We start from the raw sequence: 23,068 nt of genomic DNA, 5'->3' as shown, positions 1-23,068 counted from the left end.
AGCAAAATCCTGCCTAGAGAATAATAATTTTCCCCTCACTATGAAGCAATTTTATAAGCTTGATAGCAGGCCCTGTATTTATTTGCCTTTTGGTGCAGGGGGGAGGGATGGCAATATTTCTTTGGGAAACAGTATTTGTCTGAAATGCAGAAATAAACTATGTATTAAAATGTGTTGAAGCTGGTAGGGTTTTCTGCAATTCATGTGTCCCATGAAAAGGTCCTAAAAAGGTTTACCTGCACTGGCCTCAGTTGTTACTTATGTTGCACAGGCAATTTAGTATGAGTAGTGATGACTGTTTAGATTACTTATTTGATTTCTAACTTGCCCTATTAGCCACATGGCTCTCTGCCCAGGATAATTGCATCCAGGATACTTTAGGCTTAAGGCAGCTTTGTTAATCCCACAAGGCTTGAGAATGTAAGAAGAGCTGTGCTGGATCAGACCAAAGGTCTATCAGTTTCAGCATTCTGTTCCCAAGTGCTCATAAACAGAACATAAATGCAGTTACAGCCCCCCATTCATGCTCCCTAAGATCCAGTATTAAAAAGATATTGCCTCTGATACTGCCAATATATAGCAACATATAATCATGCCATTGATAGCATTGACCTCAATGAAGAACATAGGAAGATGCCTGGTGCCAGATCTGGCTATTGGATTGAATCTGGGACTAGCTGTTTGGAAAGCATGTTCTTCCTCATACACTGGGCTACAATATGTTTATTAGTTTAAAAAACAACCTAGTTGGGGTTGGCTAGAAATAGAGGCGTGACTGAAAGTGCTGCCCCATCTCCATCAGTCTGCTACATTTCAGTAGTAAGCATGGTAGGCAGATGCTTTTTTCCTCTGCTAACCTGTTTTTGTGCTTGACAGAAAGGAGATGCATAGCACTCCAGCCCAACTACCTGTGGGAAATTCCTAATCACCTGTGACTACTGGGCTAGTAGTCCAATGCTACTTTAAAGTAAAAATCATTTTGCCTACTAAATGTCAGTAGTGTTGGCCTTGTATTAGATTTCCAGAATCCTGGATTCCTGGCTTCTGGTTCAAATGAGAAATGAGACAAGATTTTCAGATCTCCCTGTTTATTAAATCTCCAAATGTTTTGGAATTTTAAATTCATAACAGTTGGCCATACTGGCAGGAGCTTCTGTGAATTGAAATCCAAGACATTTGCCTGTCCCTGATCCAAAGCAGTCTTCCCCAATTTTCTGTCCTTCAGATAATTTAGTCTACAACTCCCCTCATACTCTGCCAATACGGGGTTAGGGATGATGAGGAATGTAGTCCAAAAAGTTTGATGGTATCAGATTGGGCAAAGCTTTCCAAAGTAATATCAGGGAGAGGATGGTCTTGCAGCTGACATTCATTCATGAAATGATGGGCAGTGTCAAACAATGAGCACAGGTATGCTTGGGGTGTACATTCAAAAGAGCATTATAGTTTATTTAGACATAAGGAAAAACAATGCAGTATATAAGTAGCTGAAAAGGAACTATGAAGAAGGATTCTGTAAGAGATGCTTTTATAATGTATTAGGGTCGAATGGTTTACAGCGAGGGTCAAAAAGGGCAGGGGGACTCAAGACAAACATACATTAGTATATTTGTACATTGTATATCTAAACCAGGAGTAGCTGAGGAACAAGACTGACAACATCGTTTTCTGGTCAGATCGTGACCCCATCTTAACAGTGTAAAACTGTTCTTGTCAATTTTAGCTTTTCTGTGGCTGTGTTATAGCAGAACTTTTAGTCCTGGCAACAGAAATCATTCAGACTCATTTTGTTTGGGACTAGATGTTTTCACAAACAGTGCTTAATTTCCCATTCTTAAATATGGGAAAGGGAGAGCGTTTAGTTTCCTTGCAATACAGTGATAAAACACTCGCGGTAGTGACAAATCTCTCTATTGAGGAAGAAGGTGCTTGTTGCCAGGGGTCAGGCAGAGCTTCTCAGAACAGAAGCCCTCCTTCTGGAATTCAGTGATGCTTATTTTGTTTCTTCTGTTTCTGGAACTGAATGGTCAAAGGCCTCTTGTCAGCCACTTAACTGGGGGCTGGGGTGGCAGGGGAGGAAAACCTCATGACAAATACTTAAAATTGGGAATTGATACTGGTAGTGCTTATTTCTGAATGTAAAACACATTGGGCTTAACATGATCTTCAACCAACTGAAATGTGCTTAGCATTTAATCAGAAATGCAAACAATCTCATGATGAGGGTAACTTGCTAATCTAGAGTAGGAGTAACATGTTTTAGAAAAAACACTTTCAGTTCCTTCAGTGACTGCAAAGATTTGTTTTTAATCGGAGCTTTTGCTTGTTGCAGTTGTTTAGCATAGATAACTGAACATATGTTTTCCTCCATAGAGATTTGTTCGGTTATTAGGACAGCAAGTATTTATAACACCATTAGCTTCAGTGGGTTTCCTTGTCATAGTTTCAGAGACTTAAAATTTACAAGCATTTATTTGTCTTTCAGTGCGAGGATGTCGTCCTGGCAAGATTGTACAGATGACAGAAGCTGAAGTTCGGGGCTTGTGTATAAAATCACGAGAAATATTCCTTAGCCAGCCAATCCTTTTGGAGCTGGAGGCACCACTAAAAATCTGTGGTATGTGTGCTGATGTTTGGGGTAATCCTAGTATTTGCTAATGAAGAAAACCCTTTAAATTTGCATAACAAATGTATTCAAATACTAAGATATGAAGAGCAGCAATTACATTTAATATAAAAATGTGTGCTTACCCAACTGGAATGTTTTAGTTTTTCACAAACGTTAGCATATTGAGCAATATACCCTAAGTACTCTTGCTAAATTTCCCATTAACTTAGAGAAAGATAGATAATTACATTTAATCTGTAATTACTAATCATAGGTTTAAGTATTTCCCATTCCATTAAAGCAATTTAAACATCAAGAAAAAATGATAAAATGCTTTACTTTTCTGAAGTTATTTTCAAGCTGTTTGTCCATTGTTATTAGGGAAAGAGCCTAAAAAAGTACTCCTAAATCCTTAAAGTTCAATTGTTCAGACTGGGGGTGGGGGTGGGAGGGTGTTCCAGGGAGACATGGTTACAGCACCATGCTAACAGTTACATTCCTTCTTAAGTCTAGCTTTAAGTTGTACTTGATATACAGGTTTGGTAGAACTCTGCTTTTGTTCGGTGTATTCAAATACTGGTCTATCAAACAGGCATGCACACTAACTTGTTTTCTGTGCTTCCTATATGGAATTCAACAATTATACACTTTGCAGGTTTTTTTTGGTAAAGAGCCTCCTAAAGTATTTGCAGGAGGAGCAGGTGCCCTTTTAATACAAATTAGATTTTTTGTAGAACATCCCTGCTTAACACAGGTTCACTTGTTTACTTTTGTTAGACTGAAATACTGTGGTAGAAAAATGGCTTGCTTTCTGACTAACAGAAAAGTATATGCATTATAATTTAAGGTGAAAAATGAATGAGGAAAGATCTTTGTCTTAGCCCTAGAACTGAGTATTTCATCGCCAAGACATCTGAGACAGAGTCAGTTTGTAGCTTCATACTATATGCAATTTCATTTTTTTAGGTGACATTCACGGCCAATACACAGATTTACTTCGATTGTTTGAATATGGGGGATTTCCACCTGAAGCCAACTATCTTTTTCTGGGGGATTATGTGGACAGAGGCAAACAATCCTTGGAAACCATTTGCTTATTACTTGCATATAAAATCAAATATCCAGAGAATTTTTTCCTCCTGAGAGGAAACCATGAGTGTGCTAGTATTAATCGCATCTATGGATTCTACGATGAATGTAAGTAAAAATTGCTATAAATGTGTTTACCCATTTTATGAAATGTCTGTTCTTTTTTGAAACCTATTAGGAAAAACTTGCTTGGGTGGCTTAAAATAGTGTTTTGGCAACCTTCAAATTGTGCAGTCTATCCTTTTAAACAACTTCCCACTTTAGTAATCGCTAGATTTAGGTGATCTATATTGCCATTTTGAATGGCCATGCTGTAGTGTGCAATACAGCAAAGGATGTATAAAATATTATTCTTTTAATCCTATCAGGTAAACGGCGATTTAATATCAAGCTCTGGAAGACATTTACAGACTGCTTTAATTGTCTGCCTATTGCAGCCATTGTAGATGAAAAGATATTTTGTTGTCATGGAGGTAAGTAAACTTCATTTTATATTGGTTAGGTGTATTACTTTAAATTTGGTCAACTGAGAATATTCTAACTCTTTTCTCCTAACTAATTTCAAACAAAGTGGATTTGATAAACATTATAGAAACAGAGCAAGTCAGAAGGGGCCTCCCGGGCCATCTAGTCTGACCTCCAGCACCAGCCGACCCTGCTCATGACATGCCCACCATGTGCATGTCCAGCCTATCCTTGAACACCCGCACCAATGGGGCCTCGACGACCTCTCGTGGAAGCCCATTCCACACCCTCGAGGTCCTAACTGTCAGGAAATGCTTCCTGGCATCCAAATGGAACCTTGGCTCCCTGAGCTTTGCTCCGTTGGAGAACGTCCTGCCTTCCTCTGCAGGGGAGAACAGGTCTCTACCCATCTCCACGTGACATCCCCTCACATACCTGTATGTCGCCAACATATCCCCTCTGAGTCCCCTCTTCTCCAGGCTGAAGAGACCCAGTTCTCTCAGTCTCTCCTCCAACCTTGTGGCCCTACGCTGCACTGACTCTAACCTGACTATATCCTTTCTGTAATGCGGGCCCAAAACTGAGCACGATACTCCAGTTGCGGGCGCACCAGAGTCGTATAGAGTGGTAGTAATACCTCTCTTAATCTAGAAGCCACACTTCTGGCTATGCAACCAAGGGTGGCGTTTGCCCTCTTGACCACTGCATCACACTGCTGACTCAAGTTTAGCCTGCAGTCGACCAGTACTCTGAGATTCCTTTCACAAGTGCCGCTCTCCAGCTACTTGTCACCTAACCTGTACTTATGACAGCTATTCCTATGCCCCAGGTGCAAGACCTTGCACTTATCCACATTGAACGCCATCCTGTTTTCTCCTGCCCACTTCCATAGTCTGTCCAGATCCTTTTGGATCTGGAGTACCTGCTCCTCAGTTGTGGCCACTGCTCCAGTTTTAGTGTTGTCTGCGAATTTGATCAGCTGACTGTTCACCCCTTCTTCCATGTCATTAATGAAAAGGTTAAACAGGATCGGCCCCAGGACAGAGCCCTGGGGGACCCCACTTGTCACTGGCGGCCATCCCGATGATTCCCCGCTAATGGTTACCTTCTGCTTTCGGTCAGTCAACCGTGCCCTAATCCACTGGACAGTGCTTTGGTGTATCGCAAAACTCCTCAGTTTCTCCACCAGGATATCATGGGACACTTTGTCAAAGGCCTTGCTGAAATCCAGGTATACCACATCCACTGCATCCCCTCCATCTAGCCATCTCGAAACCTTGTCATAGAATTCCACAAGGTTTGTCTGGCAGGACCTGTTTTTGCGGAAGCTGTGTTGTGTGGCTGTCAGCCTCCCTTCCCTATCTAGCATCACTAGATCTCTCTCTATTATGAGCTTTTCCATTGTTTTTCCTACAATGGACGTAAGGCTAACAGGTCTTTAGTTCCCCATGTCCCTTCTACTACCCTTTTTGAAAATTGGGACCACTGATGCCACCCTCCAGTCCTCTGGAACTTCACCCGTTCTCCACGAGGCCTCAAAAATGGAGGCCAGGAGACGTGGGAGAACCCCTGCCAGCTCTCTAAGTACTCTCGGGTGTAACCCGTCAGGGCCTGGCGCCTTTGTAATGTCCAATGCCCTGAGGAGCCCCTCAACTTCAAGGGGGGTGACTCTAATCTGTGCCCCTAAGAACCCAGCCTCATCTAATCTCCTATGCCTATATCCCCCGTCCTGCTTTGGGGAGAACACAGAGGCAAAATAGTCATTTAGCATCTGTGCCTGTTCTCTCATATCAGTCACTGGATCTCCTTCCTCCTTATTTAGTGGTCCCACCACTTGTCTCCCCTTCCTCTTCCTGTATACATGCTGCAAGAAGCCCCTTTTGTTGCTCTTGATATTCTTGGCAAGTCTCGGCTCATAATCAGCCTTAACCTTGTGAAGAATCCTTCTGCAACGGGCCTCCTCCTCCTGGTATACCCTTTTGTTTATTTGCCCCAGTAGCCATTTCCTATGGAGGTTCCTCTTTCGTCTAATCCCTCTAACCACCTCCTTTTGCATCCATGGCGGCACTCTTCTCCGCCTCCCTACCTTACTGACTAAAGGTATTGTCAAGGCTTGCGCCTCCAAAACCTCCCTTTTGAGTGCCATCCACCCCTCCTCAACTCGCTTACCTTCCAGTAACCTATCCCAGGAGACTTTCCCCAGTCTGGCCTTCAGTTGGCCAAAGTTGGCCCTCTGGAAGTCCCAGCTTCTAGTGCTCGACCTGCTGCACGTCCCCAGTCCCCTGATCTCAAAACAAAGAATGGAGTGATCACTCACATCCAGAGCTCCCCTAATCTGTATTACATCTATCAGCTCCTCCCTATTGGTCAAGACCAAGTCAAGGATGTTCCCCCCCCCCCCCCCCGTCACCTCTCGGACCCTCTGTGTGAAAAACCCTCCCTCTATAGCTTCTAGGAAGCGACGTGACCTGGCTGTCACCGCTGAGTGAGTCTCCCAAGTAATATCTGGGAGATTGAAATCTCCCATAATTACTGTGTCTCTCCCCCCAGATATCCTTAGAATCTGGCCTGTCAGGACATCATCCAGGGACTCAGGTTGACCTGAAGGGTGATAATATACCCCCACTGTCAGGTCTCTTTCCCTGTCAAAACCCCTAAGTTTCACCCAGACTGCCTCTACCGAATCCCCATCTGTGCTGCATCCTATCCCTTCCCTGACGTATAAAGCCACGCCCCCACCTCTTTCCTTTCCTGTCCTTTCTGAAAAGGTGATGCCCTTCTATGTTCACATTCCAGACTTGCCTTTCATCCCACCAAGTTATACCCTCCTATTCCCAGGAGAGCTTCAAGCTCTTCCTGCTTATTACCCATGCTCCTAGCATTGGTGTACATGCACCTCAACTCCTTCCCACTGCTTCCTTTCCTTGGACTTCCCAGCCTCCTCCTTCCTCCCATCCTCCGTGATACCTGGCCCCTCTCTGTAGGAGTCCTGTCAGTCCCTGCAGTACCTCTAAAACCCTGCTCCCAGAGCCCTGATCCTCTCCCCACACTTGTCCAGTGCAGACACGTTTCTGGGGGGCCTGAACTCCCCTCCCCCTGGCTCAGTTTAAAGTCTTCCAGATGAAGCTCACTAGAGCATCTCCGAAGAACCTTTTCCCCATCCTCGTGAGGTGTAACCCATCCCTTGCCAGAAGTCCATTGGCAAGAAACCGAGTGCCATGGTCGAGGAACCCGAAGTGTTCCTTCTGGCACCACACCCGAAGCCAGTCGTTCACCTCAGAGACCCTCCTGTCCCTTCCTGGCCCAAATCCCCGGACCAGTAAGATTGACGAGAAGGCCACTTGGGCCTTCAGCTCCCTGAGTTTCTTCCCAAAGGCCTCAAAGTCCCTGGTGGTCCCAACCACACCCTGCCTGGCCACATCATTTGTGCCCACATGGATCACCAGGAGCGGCTGGTGACTTCCGGAGCGAACAAGATGCTCCACTCTGTCCTTCACATGCCGGATGCGTGCGCCCAGCAGGCAGCAAACCTCCCTTGTCTCCAGGTTGGGGTGGCACACCGCCGCCTCAGTGCCCCTCAGCAGGGAGTCCCCAACAACAATTACCCACCGCCGTGTCTTCCCGGTGGTGGTGGGTGGCCATGCCCTGGCCCTCGCCTCTCCTGCAGCACCCCCCTTGCTGCTTGTCGTCCCAGGCTGGTGGTCCTGCTGGTCCCCCGAGGCCCAAGTGGAGAGAACCTGTTTTCCAGCTCCAGATTGGTGCCTGGAGGAGGAGGAGGCCATGCTGGCCTCCTCCTCCTGTGGGTGACATACCTCCATGTCTCCGCGGTTGCTCCTCCCATGGCCTCTCCTTCAACCCTCCGTCCAGAGGGGGGCTGCTCGTGGTGGGGGGCTGGAGAGCTCTCTCGGCCCTCTGGCACCTCACCTCCTCTTCTAGCAGGGTCACCATCTTGCACCAAGGGCAAGTGTAACCCTGCCTCCCCTGGGGGAGAAGGGCGAACATGTCGCAGCAGACAGCAACACCCGTGACTCCCGCCAAGGCCATCTCCTGGTCTGCCATTGGGATCCCTTCCGGGACCTTACCTTGGTCCCCTGCCTTGTTTGTCCTGCAGTTCCTCTCACTCGCCCAGTTCTCCCAGACAAAAACCACTTGCACACACACACACACAAGGATAAAATAAACTTAAATTTATAAAATAAACTTAAATTTAAGTTGGAGGAAAAACAAAGCAAAGCACATCACAAAAAAAAAAAAAAAAAACCCCTGCGTCCCAGGGAAGGGAGTCCCTGGACAGCCTGGGCCACAGCTAAGGGACGCAAACAAAGGATGACGCCTTATCAGTCCCTCAGGCCGGTGGCCCCGCCTGTCCGCTTCCTCCTGGCTCCTCTAGCCTTTCTGGCCCCGCTCCCCTTCCTCTCTGCTGCTTCTGGCCCTCTGCTTTTCTGCCCAGCTCCTACCTTGCCTTCGCCAGTCCCCTGGCCACTCAGCACTCTCTCCCAGCCTGTGCCTCTGCTGCTCTGCCAAGAGGCCAGAGCCAAAAGCTCTGTATTATAAACCTGTATTTTAGAATATTTCCATTTTCCACGAATGTGTCCAAGCAAATCCTTATGAATGGGCAGCTAAGCTCATTCAGGAAGGAGTCATACAGCTTATCCAGCATAGTTTGATTCAACCTTTGGGGAAGGCCAGAAATTATATATTTGAAAAGCCTAAGGATGTACACTGACCTTTAGGCCTCTTTATTTCAGTTTTTATTGTGCTATTTTCAATATTAGTCCTTTACCATTTGGTCTTCTCTAATGCTTTTAGGCCACTTTGCAAATACATTGCTCATTTTGGGTAGTTTGTACTAGAAGTGTTGTTTTTGTACAAAGGAGAGCAGCCTGTGGATTTGTTGAATAATACTAGTAGTTGTAAAGCAGCACGTTTTTAGTGATCTGGAGTTAACAAGTTAACCAATGCTGTCTGAATGATTGCAGCACCTCGGTGAAATTGCCAGTTTTGCCAAATGCACCTTGCAAGACGTGCAAAGTCTTTCAAAAAGGAACTGCATTTTCTAGGCCAAATCTAGCTTGTTGGGCTGTAGAGCACTTTCTGAACACATGGGTCCTTAGTGAACTCTCAGTGATTGAATACAGTGCCTAAGAAAGATATCTAATAGAGACAAGACAATATCCCTAATTCATGAACCACAGAAAAGAAGTAGGTCATCAGCCAAAACACCCTTCTTTGTGTGGAAAAATATATTTGTCTGACTTATTCATAAGAAGACTTATGACAGACTGCTTTAATTGATAGGTTGAATCAAAAGGAAATGAACTTGGATGAATAAGCCATAATTCAGTATTTCAGAATGAAAATGACCAGCTCACCTTCTAGATAGATAGCAAAGTTTGACTGCACCTGTCAAAAGACAAGTGTACAAATGGATTTTGAAGACCGAAAGGGGCATTTATTCCTTTTACCCTTTAAAATAGATACTGCATTTTTTTAAAAGTGTGAACCATCCATCCCAGATGAAGTGCACATTAAACAAAAAATGTTTGGTCAAGATGCTTTTCATCAATACTATATTTTCATTTATTTACTTGCTATATTGATATAAGACTGATGAGAAAGCTGTTCTGGGTGGCTAATGATAAAATGCAAATAAAATATAATAGAGTACAATATGAAATACTGTATAACTATCAGAAAACAACTTGCAGTTTAAAAATGCTTAGAGAGAAGAATACATGACTGAACATTTTCAAAGACAAACAGTAATTTAAATCAGTAAAAACACAAATGGAAATGGGTTTTTTTTTTCTTAAAGAAAGTGATATTCCTATTATCCTACTTTTACCAGGATTTAAAGGTTAAAACCAGCCCTTTGAAATGGACCTAGAAGCACACTGGGAGCCAGTCAACTGATAATATAGCTTTACCTTATATTCAGATTGTCCAATCCAGATTAGCAGAAATTGCTTCCTTGTTCTGGATTAACTGCAGTTTCCAGAAGGTTCACAAACTTATTGCACTAATCTAAATGGGAAGTTATGAGCGCATGGGGTAACAGTGTTCAAACTGTTTTTGTCTATGACCACTGCTGGAGTGCCAGTTGAACCAGATACAAGGCGCTCTGAGCCATGGAGCTTCTAGTGACCATGTTGGATCAATAAGTACCCCCAACCAAATGTTTAGAGAGAGTGCATCCTATTCCAGAACAGGCTGAACACCTCTAACCTGGGTCGTTTCCATAGAGATGAAGCACTGGTAACTTGGATTTGCTTTATAAATTATTAGTTGGCTTTTCATGTAAATAGCATTTCTGGGTTAAGTAGCACAATGGCAGATATGCTGTCACTTCAAATTGAAGAACAGTGGCCTCATTAAAACCCCACTGTGTTGCCATGCGGAGCAGCATGATTGTATAGAATGGTTGTTTTGTCTGTCTACACTCTCCTCACAAAAAAAGTGCTTGTCTGGAGGGAGTGGGAGTTCTCAAGGGAAACCCTGCCTTGTGAGACTGTACTAAGTAGTGACATTTGTGTCTGCTTACAACTATTGCTGTTGCAGGCCCTAGAGTAAAACTCTTTTGAAACCTTAGAGTTTTGCTTGCTTTATGCTAGGGAGCTGAATGCAGAATGAGTCTATCAGGCACGTGGTGTCTTCAGTGAAGTAAAAGTACAAGGTAATGCTATTTATAAAGTGCCTCAGTGTTATAAGGTAAGTAAGCACTTCTGTATAGTCAGGAAATCTACAGTCTAATCTTGAAAGGGTTTTATAAGCATTTGAATGGCTGATTTAAAAATTATTGCTCCTGCTTGGAGTTTGTCAGAAAGCAATTATTAAAAACTCCTTGCTCTGAGTGAAGGAAGGAGGGAAGCCATTTAATCTCCCTATAGGGTAGGTAGGGGTAACTTTTACCAGTAGGCTGCCTCCACCCCTTTAATCATCAGCTGAGCCCTGAAAGAAAGAGGCAACTTCAACTCTCACAGAACTAGTGGGTTGCTTGGAATAAGTGTACAAGCTGTCCTCTTGTATTACATTCTTCCTACTCTGGAACAAAAAATTAAGTAGCTCATTACCTAGCTCAAAACCCTGAAATTAGGATTGGATTGGAAGGAACTACACTCAAACTGAGATAAAAAAATAAAAGGAAAAATGCAGAGAAAGAGAGGAGATGGGATGGAATTCACTTTTGATTGCACAGATTCTTCAGTGCAACACACTAAAGCAATGCAATGGCTGCCTCATAAGTTATCAAGAGCAAAGTGCCTTCCACAGGGCAGAACTCCAGCCAGGACTTAATTTAGCACATAGACCTCTGTTAGTTGGCATTATTGGGTGGAGACAGAAACTTTATAATCCCCAACATTAGCAGCTCAGCAGATTCTTTTAAGCCAATCAATTCTGAACCTATAATCTACTGCACCATTTGAAGAGGGCATCTTACCACAGAACCTTCACCTGCAACTTAAAGAGGCCAATTAAGATGGTCAGACCATATAGTACTGAGAAGGGAACAGCCCAGGACAGACTGGATAAGGTGGTGTAAAACCACTTTTGCCTTCACAAACTAGCTGAAGGAATGGGGCCCAGAAAGAAGAATATATATAATTTAATCCATTCCCATCATTATTCAAGACTACTTCAGACTCTGTTATATCCCATTAAAAGTAGGCAACATGGGACCAGTGAACACCTTTCCTCGTGTTCGCCAAGGGGATCTACCTCCCCATTTTTACTTAACATATTTCTTCACTGGCATTTAGGATTGCGGTTGGCACTGAATACTGTGGGGTTTTTTAGTGTCTTGTGGCTCACACTCTATTTCCACCTTATAATTCAGTTTTTTGGGCAAGTAACTGGTCCTTTCCCATGCCTTCCATGGTAGCCATTTTGTGGTTGTGTCCATAACAGTATATAAAAAAGGCCATAGGTGCCCATGATGCATGGTTGCTTACCCAACCTTTAAAGGTTCAGCACTGGCATACTAATAGGTTTACCCCTTGAGAAATGCAGGGCTGACATGGGTGTACTGTGCTTATGTGTGTCATTGCAGAGGGTAAGATCTCTTTAGACTACTTTCTGGAGTGCTGACAAGCAAAGCTCCTTCATTAAAAATACTGGCTTTTTGGAATTGTTTCAGTGATATAACCTAAGGTTGTTCTGTGGTTAATTGGCATCTCTGATAGTGTTGTAATAGGTAGTGTTTTTTAAAATATATTTATAACTTTGGAATAAACATAGTGTGTAAAGCTCAGCAGGATAGATTTTCCAGCAGAACAGACACTGTTGACGAAATTGATTCCCTCTTTACCTGCAGCCCTTCTGTGTCCCCAGATTTACTCCAGAAGGCTGAGGGGCAATCATGGGGGGAAGAGAAGTGGGGGAGTCCTGTTGTGTGAGAAGTCTTGCCTGACTTTGGATGTTGCCCAGTTAAGCTTGAAAGTAAATAGTCTACCAGAGTTTGAATAAGAATGTAACAAAGCAAATCTGTAACCTATTTTGCTTTGTGAGTCTAATATCTTTTTTCCTATGTGGTACTCTACCGTATTTCTTTATGAAGATGTAATGCAGCTTCCCTATGGATTTTTTCCTTGTTCCCACATAATGTCAAAACTATGAAGTGCATATCTTTTATTTGTTTATTATATTGATATCCTGATTTTTTTTCCTTTCAAGGAATTTAAGGCAGCTAACATAATTCTCCTTTTCCTCTCAATCTTATCCTCAGAACTCTCAGCTCTGAGGTTGGGCTGAGAGTCTGTGATTGGCCCAAAGTTACCCAGGGAGAGTTCCATGGCTAAGAGGGGACTAGAACCAGAACTACCATTCCTGCACTCTTAACCACTCCACCACACTGGATCTCTTCACACTGTCTTAGTTGTTGAATTGGCATTGCAGTTCCACTGCTTCATTTGAATTTAGATAATTCATTTTGTAGCATAGGAATGGAAGATGTAGGCCACATCTAAAAAGAAGAGTATTGCTTTCAAACCTGTTTATCTAAACTCTAGACTACCAGTATCTAGCCACCTTGTAATGTGCTATATTACAGATCCAAGTTTCAGTACTTCTCTACAGAGCCAGACTATGGATATTCGGTGAAGCCTACTTAAAACTGTTTTATGCTCTTAAAATTGCTGTGGGATATCTAGTGAAATATTTGTCAAATTGTGCAACATAATGTTTAAGAAAGATACCTTAAATAGTCCTGGTTAGTTTGGCTTCAGTGTCTTAGCTTGTGTTATCCTTCCATCTACATGTTGACATTCATAATTTATATTGACAGCCATAGTCCCCAGATAATTGATCTTGCTTTCTGTGTTCTTCTGTTGAAAGTTCTTGCTTACATTGAGACAATTCACCTCACTTGTGTAAATCTGTCTTGCTATTCCATTCCCTCCTCCTGCACTTCATTTTATTCACCTTATTTAACATGAGCCATGCTTGAAAAAGCTCTGTAACTTGTTTCTGTGGATATTGATAAAAGTGATTTTTTGTTCTCTCTCCTTGGTAAAGTACTTCCATGACCTGTTTAATTGTTAAATGCTAGCACATGAAAAAATAGTCATGCATTGACTAATTTTTTTAACATCATTGTTCAAGTTTCTGTGCTGTGAAGTTTTGCCTTTGTGTTGCTGTTATGTGCCGTCAAGTTGCTTCCAATGTATGGTGACCCTATGAATGAAAGCCTTCCAAAATGTCCTGTCCGTGACAGTCCTGCTCAGGCCTTCTAAGGTGAAAGCTGTGGCTTCCTTTATGGATTCAATCCCTCTCATATTTGGTCAGCCTCTTCTTCTGCCCTTGATTTTCCATAGCATGTTTGTCTTTTCCAGTGAGTCTTGTCTTTTCATGATGTATTTGTGTGCAAGTGCATTTTCATCAAGATGGGTTCTTCATCTTTCATTGTATACCAGCTTGATTTAGAACTTGCTATAGTCCCCCATGTTAGCTTTCTAATTTCAATACCTAATATAATTTGTACCTCTTAAAGACCTTTAATATATTGGATACAATACTGGTTTTCAGAGAAGGTCTTCTTGCCGGTCTTCCATTTTGTTTTTGTTTTGTTTTGTTGTGGCCACAACTGTAACTATGCATATATTTGGTGTTTCAGCGGAGTTTTATGTTATGCATTATGTATCTTGTGCCCTTCTAGTGCCTTTTACCAAGGGCCCTTTTAGTTTCTAACAGTGCAGTGTTATGCATGCGTGTTCAGAAATCGCATTAAATTCAGTGAATTTTGCATACACCTCCAAGTTCTGTCTAGATCTAACATCTCACTATTCTGTATTTGTGAACAATCCAACAAGCTATCACTTAGATGCATGTTCCTGAAGCACACATATTGAAACATTTACTTTCTGAACTATGATTGCCTTGTGTTGCACTGGGAACAGCTTCCAAAAGTTAGAGCAGGTTGTTTGGTTTCCTAACCACATTTCCAGGGGAACTACTGGTTAGTATGCAAGATAAAAGACCCATTGGCTGCATTGATCTTGCTGTGTGTTTGGCATGGAGGAAATGAAAGAAAGAAAGAAAGAAAACAAAAACATCTTGTACTGTAAGCACTTTGATATAAGAGGTGCTCATATTGTGCCACTTCTCTGTTATACCTATGCCAAAGAGACTATAATAAAGTATATCTTACTGAAAAGCAGGTTGATCAAGGTGAAACATTTCTTCAGCATAACTTACACTAGCTGTATGTTCTTGATAGTTTGTATGATGGTTTAGGGTGCTACAGATTTCCTTAGGAATGCATATTAGAACTGGATTCTAACAAATGCTCACGTCCTTGAATAAATTGCCATAGATTTTATAGGAGCTGGTTTTGGAAGAAAATCTCAGTCTTGCTGTGGCTTGTACTCTTCTCAGTCAAAACAATTACCATGTGAAGAAATGGGTGTATACAGTCCTTAGTGAATAACTGAATAAATGTTGGATCTTCCTTAGGCACACAAGTCAAGAAGCTGCTTCTCAGTACATTTGTGAAATGTGTGTTGCATGCCAAAATACCAAAAGAGGCTTGACATTGATGGACAATTTTATTTGTCTCATCTCTTCCATATCTTTTCATATCAATTAGACATTTTACTGGTTTAAACTTCGGTTTTCCAGTACTAAATGCAACCCAACTTAATGTTTTTACCTTTCATTGCTTAAGTTTAGAGAACTATCTTCTTAAAATAGTTGTTTTAGACTATTTTATAGGCATTAGCTTAAAATAAAATTAATTTTAATACCTACATGTAAGATAGAGTATTTGTTATTAACATTGTCATTATTGGGTATTCTTTCAGTATGATTCCTCCTTGAATTTGAGAGTCTTTTTGCTTGGTGGAATATTTTTACTTCTCCTCAAAAGTAAATTAAGTTGCATCTGTAGAAGGATAAAAGCTTTTCCAAATAAGGAAACTGGAAAGCTCTTTAATTCAAGCTTCTTAACTATGGGGAATGAGTGTTCCTTAGACATCTTGCACACCATGGTTCTCTGTGCATGTATCAAAGAACACAGCTGTCAAATGAAGAACTGTTTGTACTTCTAATGAAGCATGGATATTTCCATGCAGTTTATGACTGAATCCTGAGAACAGAATTGAAGCTTAGCTTTGTATCCATTTTTTTTAAAAAAAGCTGGAGATGGCCCTGTCTTTAGTAGTTCAGTTCCTATCACTCAACACTTTTTGTAACATTACAGCATTATATTTATAATATCAGTTGTTGTGGTAGACATTGGGTCAGACAGCAAGATATAACTACATAAAATAATAAAATAAAATAGACATGGTATTACTTAATATTAATTACAGTGAAAAATACAGGAGAATAGTACAATGCAAATTCTTCTTTTGCCCCTATTCTGCAAACAAAATTAGTTTAATATCCATTGATGTTGACAGGACTATCACCAGATCTACAATCAATGGAACAGATCAGAAGAATTATGAGACCCACAGATGTTCCTGACACAGGTGAGGCTTGCACAAATGGTTTCTCATTGTAAAATATTTTGAAACTGTTGCAGTAGGAATGTAGAGCCATCTCTTTGTAATTACCATTTTAAGTAGTAATGCTGAGATGTCATTACTCTTCCTGTCCTTGAGACTTTGGGGACCCAATACTACTTGTGCTACTGGGAACTAAAATTTATTAATTATTAATTTCACCAATTTAGGGTTGTAGTTTGTAAAGTACATTGAAGAAGTTTCCTAGTTATGACTGCTGTGGGTGGGATCCAGACCAGATTAGTTGCATTTTGTCCCAGTGATTTTAGAGGATCAAGTCAAGCAGTACTGCTTAATCATTTGGGATGCTATTTTAGATCAACCATAACTGGCTTTTTTTTAATAGTATATTACTTTCTAAAACTTGAAATGTATAGACTTGTAAAGCATTGTTTGCTAATTGTAGTCTCAAAATAGATGCAGTAAAATACGTAAGTATGTGCAGCATATTTAAGTCTTTGGAATATGTTTAGAATAAAGACTTTACTTATAAAAATCCTGCAAAATAGGTCAATGTTATCCCCAGTTTAAAAGTGCAAGGCTGAGAAATGCTGACTTGCTTACTCAATTAATGACAGAATTAAAATGTCAACAAAAGAACTCCAGATTTGAAGTTCAATCTGAGTCACAGTGATATGTTATAAATATGGAGAAATGTGTGGCTTTTGTTGCATCCATAATCCTGCAGCATATGTATTTCCCTTTGGGAAGAAGGATTTAAGGAAATACTGCTGTAGAAGAGTGAAATATTGGAATTCCATCCATCAGTGTAAGATGCCCATGAGCCAGGACTTGTATCTGGATAAATAAATCACTACACAACCTTTCTCCAAGTGTCAGCTCTAAGGGAGGCTTTGAGGTTGGCAACAAGAGGGGAGATTTTCTCTGTGGTGCCCTTGCCCCTCACCATCTATAGAATGATTTTCACACTGAGGTCTACCTGGTACCAACCTTGTTGTCTATTGTTAAGATGGCTGTTTGTGCTGGGACCTTTGAAGATATACTGGCTTGAGGGAAGTACCCATTCCAGATAACTTTTAAAACCTATTTTTCATCTTTTTATTTTTTGTTCAAATTGTTTGATAAGGGATCATCATCATCATTTTGGATCTGTTCACTAAATTGTGCCTTCTAAGCTACATTTGCTTTTTCCTGTTACTGGAAAATGAGAGATGCAGACCATGGGGAGAACATTATATTGTCAATTGATGTTTGTGTTCACTTATGAACTAATGAGACTTGGGAAATCAACATGAGTTCCCATGCCATTTCATTAAATGGCATGGAGGAAAGGTTCATTCAGGGTGGATAAGTTTTTGAAAATCAAGTGCATACATAGAATGCTTACCAAAATCATAACCGTGTTAGGTAAAGTATTCTACACATTTTGACCCATTTTATAACCTAATTTATGTATGCTTTTTCTCTTTCTAAGGCTTACTCTGTGACCTGCTATGGTCAGATCCAGACAAGGATGTGCAGGGTTGGGGTGAAAATGACCGTGGAGTTTCTTTCACTTTTGGAGCTGATGTGGTCAGCAAATTCTTGAACCGTCACGATTTGGATTTGATTTGTCGAGCTCATCAGGTATGAACTTACTGCTTTTTAAATCTGTATCTCTTTTTAACTTTCCAGTATTCAAAGACCTGCCCTTTAGGCACACACTGTAGTGCAGGAAGTCAGTGCATGCTGGTAAACAGGTGAACAAGGCCCCAGGTCTGGCTGCAGATAGCTTGTTGAAACTCCAAACTCCTCTATTAAAGGATCCTATTATTAAAGGATACAGGATCCTACTTGTTGTTATACTGACCCAATTAGCAAGGCACAATTCCTCATTATAGGTAACTAGCTGCATATGAATCTAGGACTACTTCCTGCAGTGTTGCTTGTTTTTTGGACAGTGAGCCATCTTGTCAACTCTGACTTGTTCTAGGGACTGTTTGACCTGAGAGAAATTGGCATGTCATCTGAATCAAACAGACAGATCTAATTGCAGACCCAGGGAATTGGTTAAAGAGCTGCTCAGCAAGAGCAATATAAATCCCTTACTGCTCTTGCTGAGCTCACCTGGGCCATTGCCAGAGAGAGCTAGTGCCCAACTAGCACTTTGGAGAAACTGTTACTTGCTCTCTTTGCTGTGAGCATGACCAAGATTTTGCAAATTGACAGCCCCTTGAAAGCATCCAAGATGTTTCCCATTCCATTCCTGAAGCACTTACTTTTGAAGGCTGTCAAAAGTAAGGCTTTCTTTTGAAACAGGGTTTTGACAGGCAGCCTGATCATCTGTCATGCACACCATAGGTTCTTCCAGAAACAAACCACACTGCATAGCATATTCTGAGGATGAATTGCTGTGTTGTACAAACTCATTCGTAGTCTGTGTTTTTAAAAGGTTGGGAAGATCTTTCTGTAGCTAGCTTTGTGACACAACTTACAATTCCTTTAAACCTATTCCTGTTTTGCACCTTCTCATTCTTGTGTCTTGTCATTATTTTTTGGTATTCAAGGTTGAATACAGAATCTTAAGTTGCATAGCATTGCTTTTTGCTTTGGCTTCTCTGAAAACTTTTAGCCAAAATGATTTCTGCATAACCTGTAATCTTACATTACAGAAATGTCTTACATTATTCTTGGCTCGTTTTCCTCACCAACAGGTGGTTGAAGATGGCTATGAATTCTTTGCCAAACGACAGCTGGTTACCCTATTTTCTGCTCCAAATTACTGTGGAGAGTTTGATAACGCTGGTGGCATGATGAGCGTGGATGAAACTCTGATGTGTTCTTTTCAGGTATGGTAAACTAAGATTTGGGAAACTAATGTGTTGCTCTTGAACCAACTAGGTTTAATGTTCCTAGTTCCATGAGCCTACCTTATTTAGAGTTCAGATGTTTGAAAGCTGCAATCAGGCACCCATGGGCGGTGGTGGCAAGCCACAAAATAAACTAAAAAAGCTACATAGTCCAATATTATTTCTTCCGGCTAGAAGTGGACCTCCAAAGTCTCATGTTGAACTCTTTCCCAGCTCTTTTAATTGTGGAATGTTAGGGATTTAACTGGACCATCTGCGTAAGACGTATGTGCTTTACCGCTAAGCTTCATGATTTAGCTGAATGGGCTACTATCTTTATGGGCTATAAAATTACTTTTTGCATTTGCTTTGTAACTGCATATTGAAAAACTATTGAAATAGGAAGTCACCTCATAGAAGAGCAGGTTATGCTTATGTATAGTAATTTTATATGGAAGTGGACATCTGCTATATTACACTCAGTAGTAGCTTTGTGGAAACTGCTTATATAATGTTCGGTCAAGAGGATCTTCACTGTGGTTTGTAATATAATGGAAGAGTTCTGATGGCATGAATCTCTCTTATATGAGATTTATCTGTCTCTCTTCAGATACTGAAACCATCTGAAAAGAAAGCAAAGTACCAATATGGTGGACTGAACTCTGGACGTCCAGTCACTCCACCTCGGACAGCTAATCCTCCGAAGAAAAGGTGAAGAAGGAACACAGTAGAAAAAAATCTTCAGCTCTATTAAGGACAAAACTCCATATATACAGTATATAATAAGTGTGCACTGTAAAACCATCCAGCCATTTGACACCCTTTATGATGTCACATCTTTAACTTAAAGAGACGGGTAAAGGATCTTTAATATTTTCTAGTTGACAGATGTGCAACACTGTATTGTAACAAGTATACTCAAAGTTCTAATATCCAACATAGAGTAAAATCAGATCTAAACAAATTATTTTGGTTGCGTATTCACATCACAGTTTTAAAGTTGACCAACATCCCAATTTAGGCTTGATGTAATAGTTAATTCAAATGAGAGCATGATGTTTAATTTGTGTAATGTGATCTTACTGTTGCTTGATTGCTTTTATTTCTATTATTTTGTAGCTAGAATGATGGCAAAGTATTTAGTCATGTTCCCTGGCTTAAAAAGGAATTGTGAAGGGTTTTTTGGGACAGCTACTGCTGTTCTCCCTCTTCCCAATAATCTTGCTGACTAATTGTGTGCCCCTCTAATAGGAGTATAGTGACTAAAGACAACCAAGCTCAAGTTAGTGACTTCAGTAATGCCCTTTGTCCAGCAGCCCAGCAGTCAACATTTCTCATAAGACAGAGACTTTTTAATCTTAGATTACCACAGAATGCATTGTGCACTGCACCATTTTAAACTAACATTACACTCATGATAGCACTTCATTTAATTAAAATAGGGCAGGAATGGTATTATTAGTTGGTAACTTGATACGTGGTACCTTGCATTAGATTTTATTAGCATGAAACACCTTTTGGCATGCTTAGCTTCCTGGTAATGCCATACTTGCATTAAATTGCATTTTGCATAGCTCACCAAACATGAAGATCCTCCCCTGACAAGCCTTGAAATGCTAGCCCTTGTCTCTTTCCTCCGCCCACCCCTCCACCCAGTGCTTCAGGAGGGTTATTTAAATGAATGTTGATAAGTGAGCAGTAGGTTAACTATGGCTAGTGGTGGTTGGACTGTCTAATATGCCATGTGAATGTTTTACATGATTGTAAGGCTTATGTCACTAAAGATTATCTTCTCTGGATTTTCATGATCGTTCATATACTATTGTAGAAACTTCTGCTTTGTAGTGTACTCTAGTAGCAATAATTTCTGTACAAGACAAGAATTGATGCAGTATTTCTTTTCCTTTATTAAAGAGTTCACATTGACAAATGGCAAAGTTTAAAGATATGTGAAGAAGTTTGTAAGGATAAAAATTGAAAGGCGGAGGCTTCATTGAATAAGAGTACAAATTCTATTGAACATTGTCAAATTTATAGGATTCTTTACAAGGGAAGCTTCCAATTTATATCATTCTAAATGTGCAACAATAAATGTAAAATTCTTTATGATCTTAACAAATGTTAAATTGAGGATTCTATTACCTTGCATTTTATGAAATGGCACGTATTATGCAAGATTTCTGGCAAAGTGAGAATTTCTTTTGAAATTGTCTCTTTTCTAATTCCATTTTGTTTTAAACACACATTAAATGTAGTTTTCTTTTTTCATTTAGTAAAGTTGTTTAATTGATTTGAAGTCTTGACTGGTTATTCCAAACTTTGTTCATTAAATCATTTGCCCTTGAGGCATATATTAGGTGCCATAGACAAAAGCTTAATATTGACACAAATATAAATGTTCATGGAATGATTTTGTAAAAATATGGCAGCCTTGTGATCCTTCTCTGAAATGATAGAACCCAGTTACGTACTAGAAGACATACCCAATGCCAAGCAACTGACAATATCACCGGCAGATTAATGGCTGACCATCAGTTGTGGCTTCCTGGTAGCATTTTCATCTGACTGCAAAAAGTGAACTTCTTGAGACATTACCATACAAGGAAAAATACACAGATGTCCACATTAGGTATGTGATGTGGTGGACACAAAGTTTTGCCATAACCATCATTTCTATGTCAAATGGATAATGTTTTGTTTTCTTTTTTTACACTTTTACTCTCTCATTTCAGATAATGTATGGAAGTCCAAAATGTGTTTAAAGTCAGTTGTTTAATGTGAACAACTGGGTTTAACATTCTTCTGGGAAACTGTTATGGCAACACTGCCCATGTATGCATGTAAAGCCATCCTGAAAGACAGTATCTTGTTTATTTAGGGGTCTACTGTAATAGCTATTTCTTCCACTGGCTCACTTGTCACTTCTTAATGTCTGATAACATTGCAATATTAATATCAGTGAAACCACTGAATGGCTAAAACTACCACTTTTAATTTCTACCCTGTAAATAGCATTTCTGGAAGCATTTTCTTTGAAATTAAAGACAGTTCATGAACAGTGTTTAGAGTTTGTCCATGAATGCAAATGCTGGTCTCTGTAGGTATGAGGGTAAACTCAGGCCCTTGCTAACTGATGTTCCTAGAATTAAGATTAAAAGGTCAAGTGAAATGTGTCCTTTTCTTGGCTTTGCAGTTTGCTTTAAATATTTTGGCCATGGTTGTTTGTTCTTTCTGTGTAACTGGGATGGAAGTAGTGATGTATTGAGCATGAGTCTAAACATTATTTTACTGTCTGTCTTCCCACCCACCCCTTTTTCTTTTTTGAATAAAAGGAAACAAAATCCTCTACTTGCCCCCCCTAAAGCTTGTGGTGTCACTTCTCAGTAGCATTCTTCCACACTTTACTGCTAAGTAACCTCTACTTACTGGCAGAGTGAGGGAGGCTTTAGTTCCTATCATTGTTCCATCAAAATGTGTCATGTAAGCAATTTGCTTAAAGACAATCTTGTGCAATGAGGACTGTCTACCAAATTCCTAAATAAAATTAGTTCACAGGATAGTTTTTGAACAAATTGTACAAACAACCTGTTTTTCACATGTGTGAATGCACAAAAATCATTTGAAACTCGTATTGTGGATGCAGAACATCACTCTGAGCTGGCTGTGTCCTGCCAGCTTAGGAAAATACTGAGTTTTAGGAATAAATATTACTAAACCTCCTGATCCTGTATTCAAGTGTCTTATTTTGCACATTTTCCTTGTTGTTAGACCAGCATACATTTTTGTTAATTATTTTGTTGTAGTTATCTGTTAGTGTGCCATTCTCATGTTTCCAAAATGAAGGTGTAGTTTTCAATTTCACTGACTCTGTAGGCCTACTTTGAGACATTCTAGTTATTTTAGTAATGCCCGGCAACCTGGAGGAGAGATTGGACTACCCTTCCCCTACTGGACTGCAGATGATAGAAACTGTTGTAGTTCAACATGTTTGAAGGGCATCAGGTTGATTGAAGACTTGGTTGAACAACAGGAGATGAGGATGGCAGGGATAATGTGTCTCTCTTGCGGGGGGGGGGTGTCACTAAAGCGCACAGCAAACTGCTCAAGACAAAAACATG

At 40.6% G+C, this 23,068-nt stretch overlaps 1 protein-coding gene across 1 annotated transcript in view; it reads left to right on the top strand.

Annotated features, from left to right (window-relative positions):
- Positions 1 to 21,246, top strand: part of PPP1CB (protein phosphatase 1 catalytic subunit beta) — a 43,508-nt gene extending 22,262 nt beyond the window's left edge. Inside the window, exons 2-8 of the mRNA XM_044439395.1 lie at positions 2,486 to 2,617; positions 3,575 to 3,805; positions 4,066 to 4,170; positions 16,057 to 16,128; positions 17,597 to 17,748; positions 18,816 to 18,950; positions 19,561 to 21,246. Coding sequence (XP_044295330.1) covers positions 2,486 to 2,617; positions 3,575 to 3,805; positions 4,066 to 4,170; positions 16,057 to 16,128; positions 17,597 to 17,748; positions 18,816 to 18,950; positions 19,561 to 19,665 — 932 coding nt within the window. The 3' untranslated portion in view covers positions 19,666 to 21,246. The remainder of the gene's footprint in view (positions 1 to 2,485; positions 2,618 to 3,574; positions 3,806 to 4,065; positions 4,171 to 16,056; positions 16,129 to 17,596; positions 17,749 to 18,815; positions 18,951 to 19,560) is intronic.
- The last annotated feature ends 1,822 nt before the right edge of the window (positions 21,247 to 23,068 follow it).

This window comes from Varanus komodoensis, unplaced genomic scaffold (assembly GCF_004798865.1).
Source record: "Varanus komodoensis strain SLA01 unplaced genomic scaffold, ASM479886v1 scaffold1, whole genome shotgun sequence".
Taxonomy (NCBI): Eukaryota; Metazoa; Chordata; class Lepidosauria; order Squamata; family Varanidae; genus Varanus; species Varanus komodoensis.
Note: the sequence above shows the minus strand (reverse complement) of the source record. Positions and strands in the feature narration are given on the sequence as shown.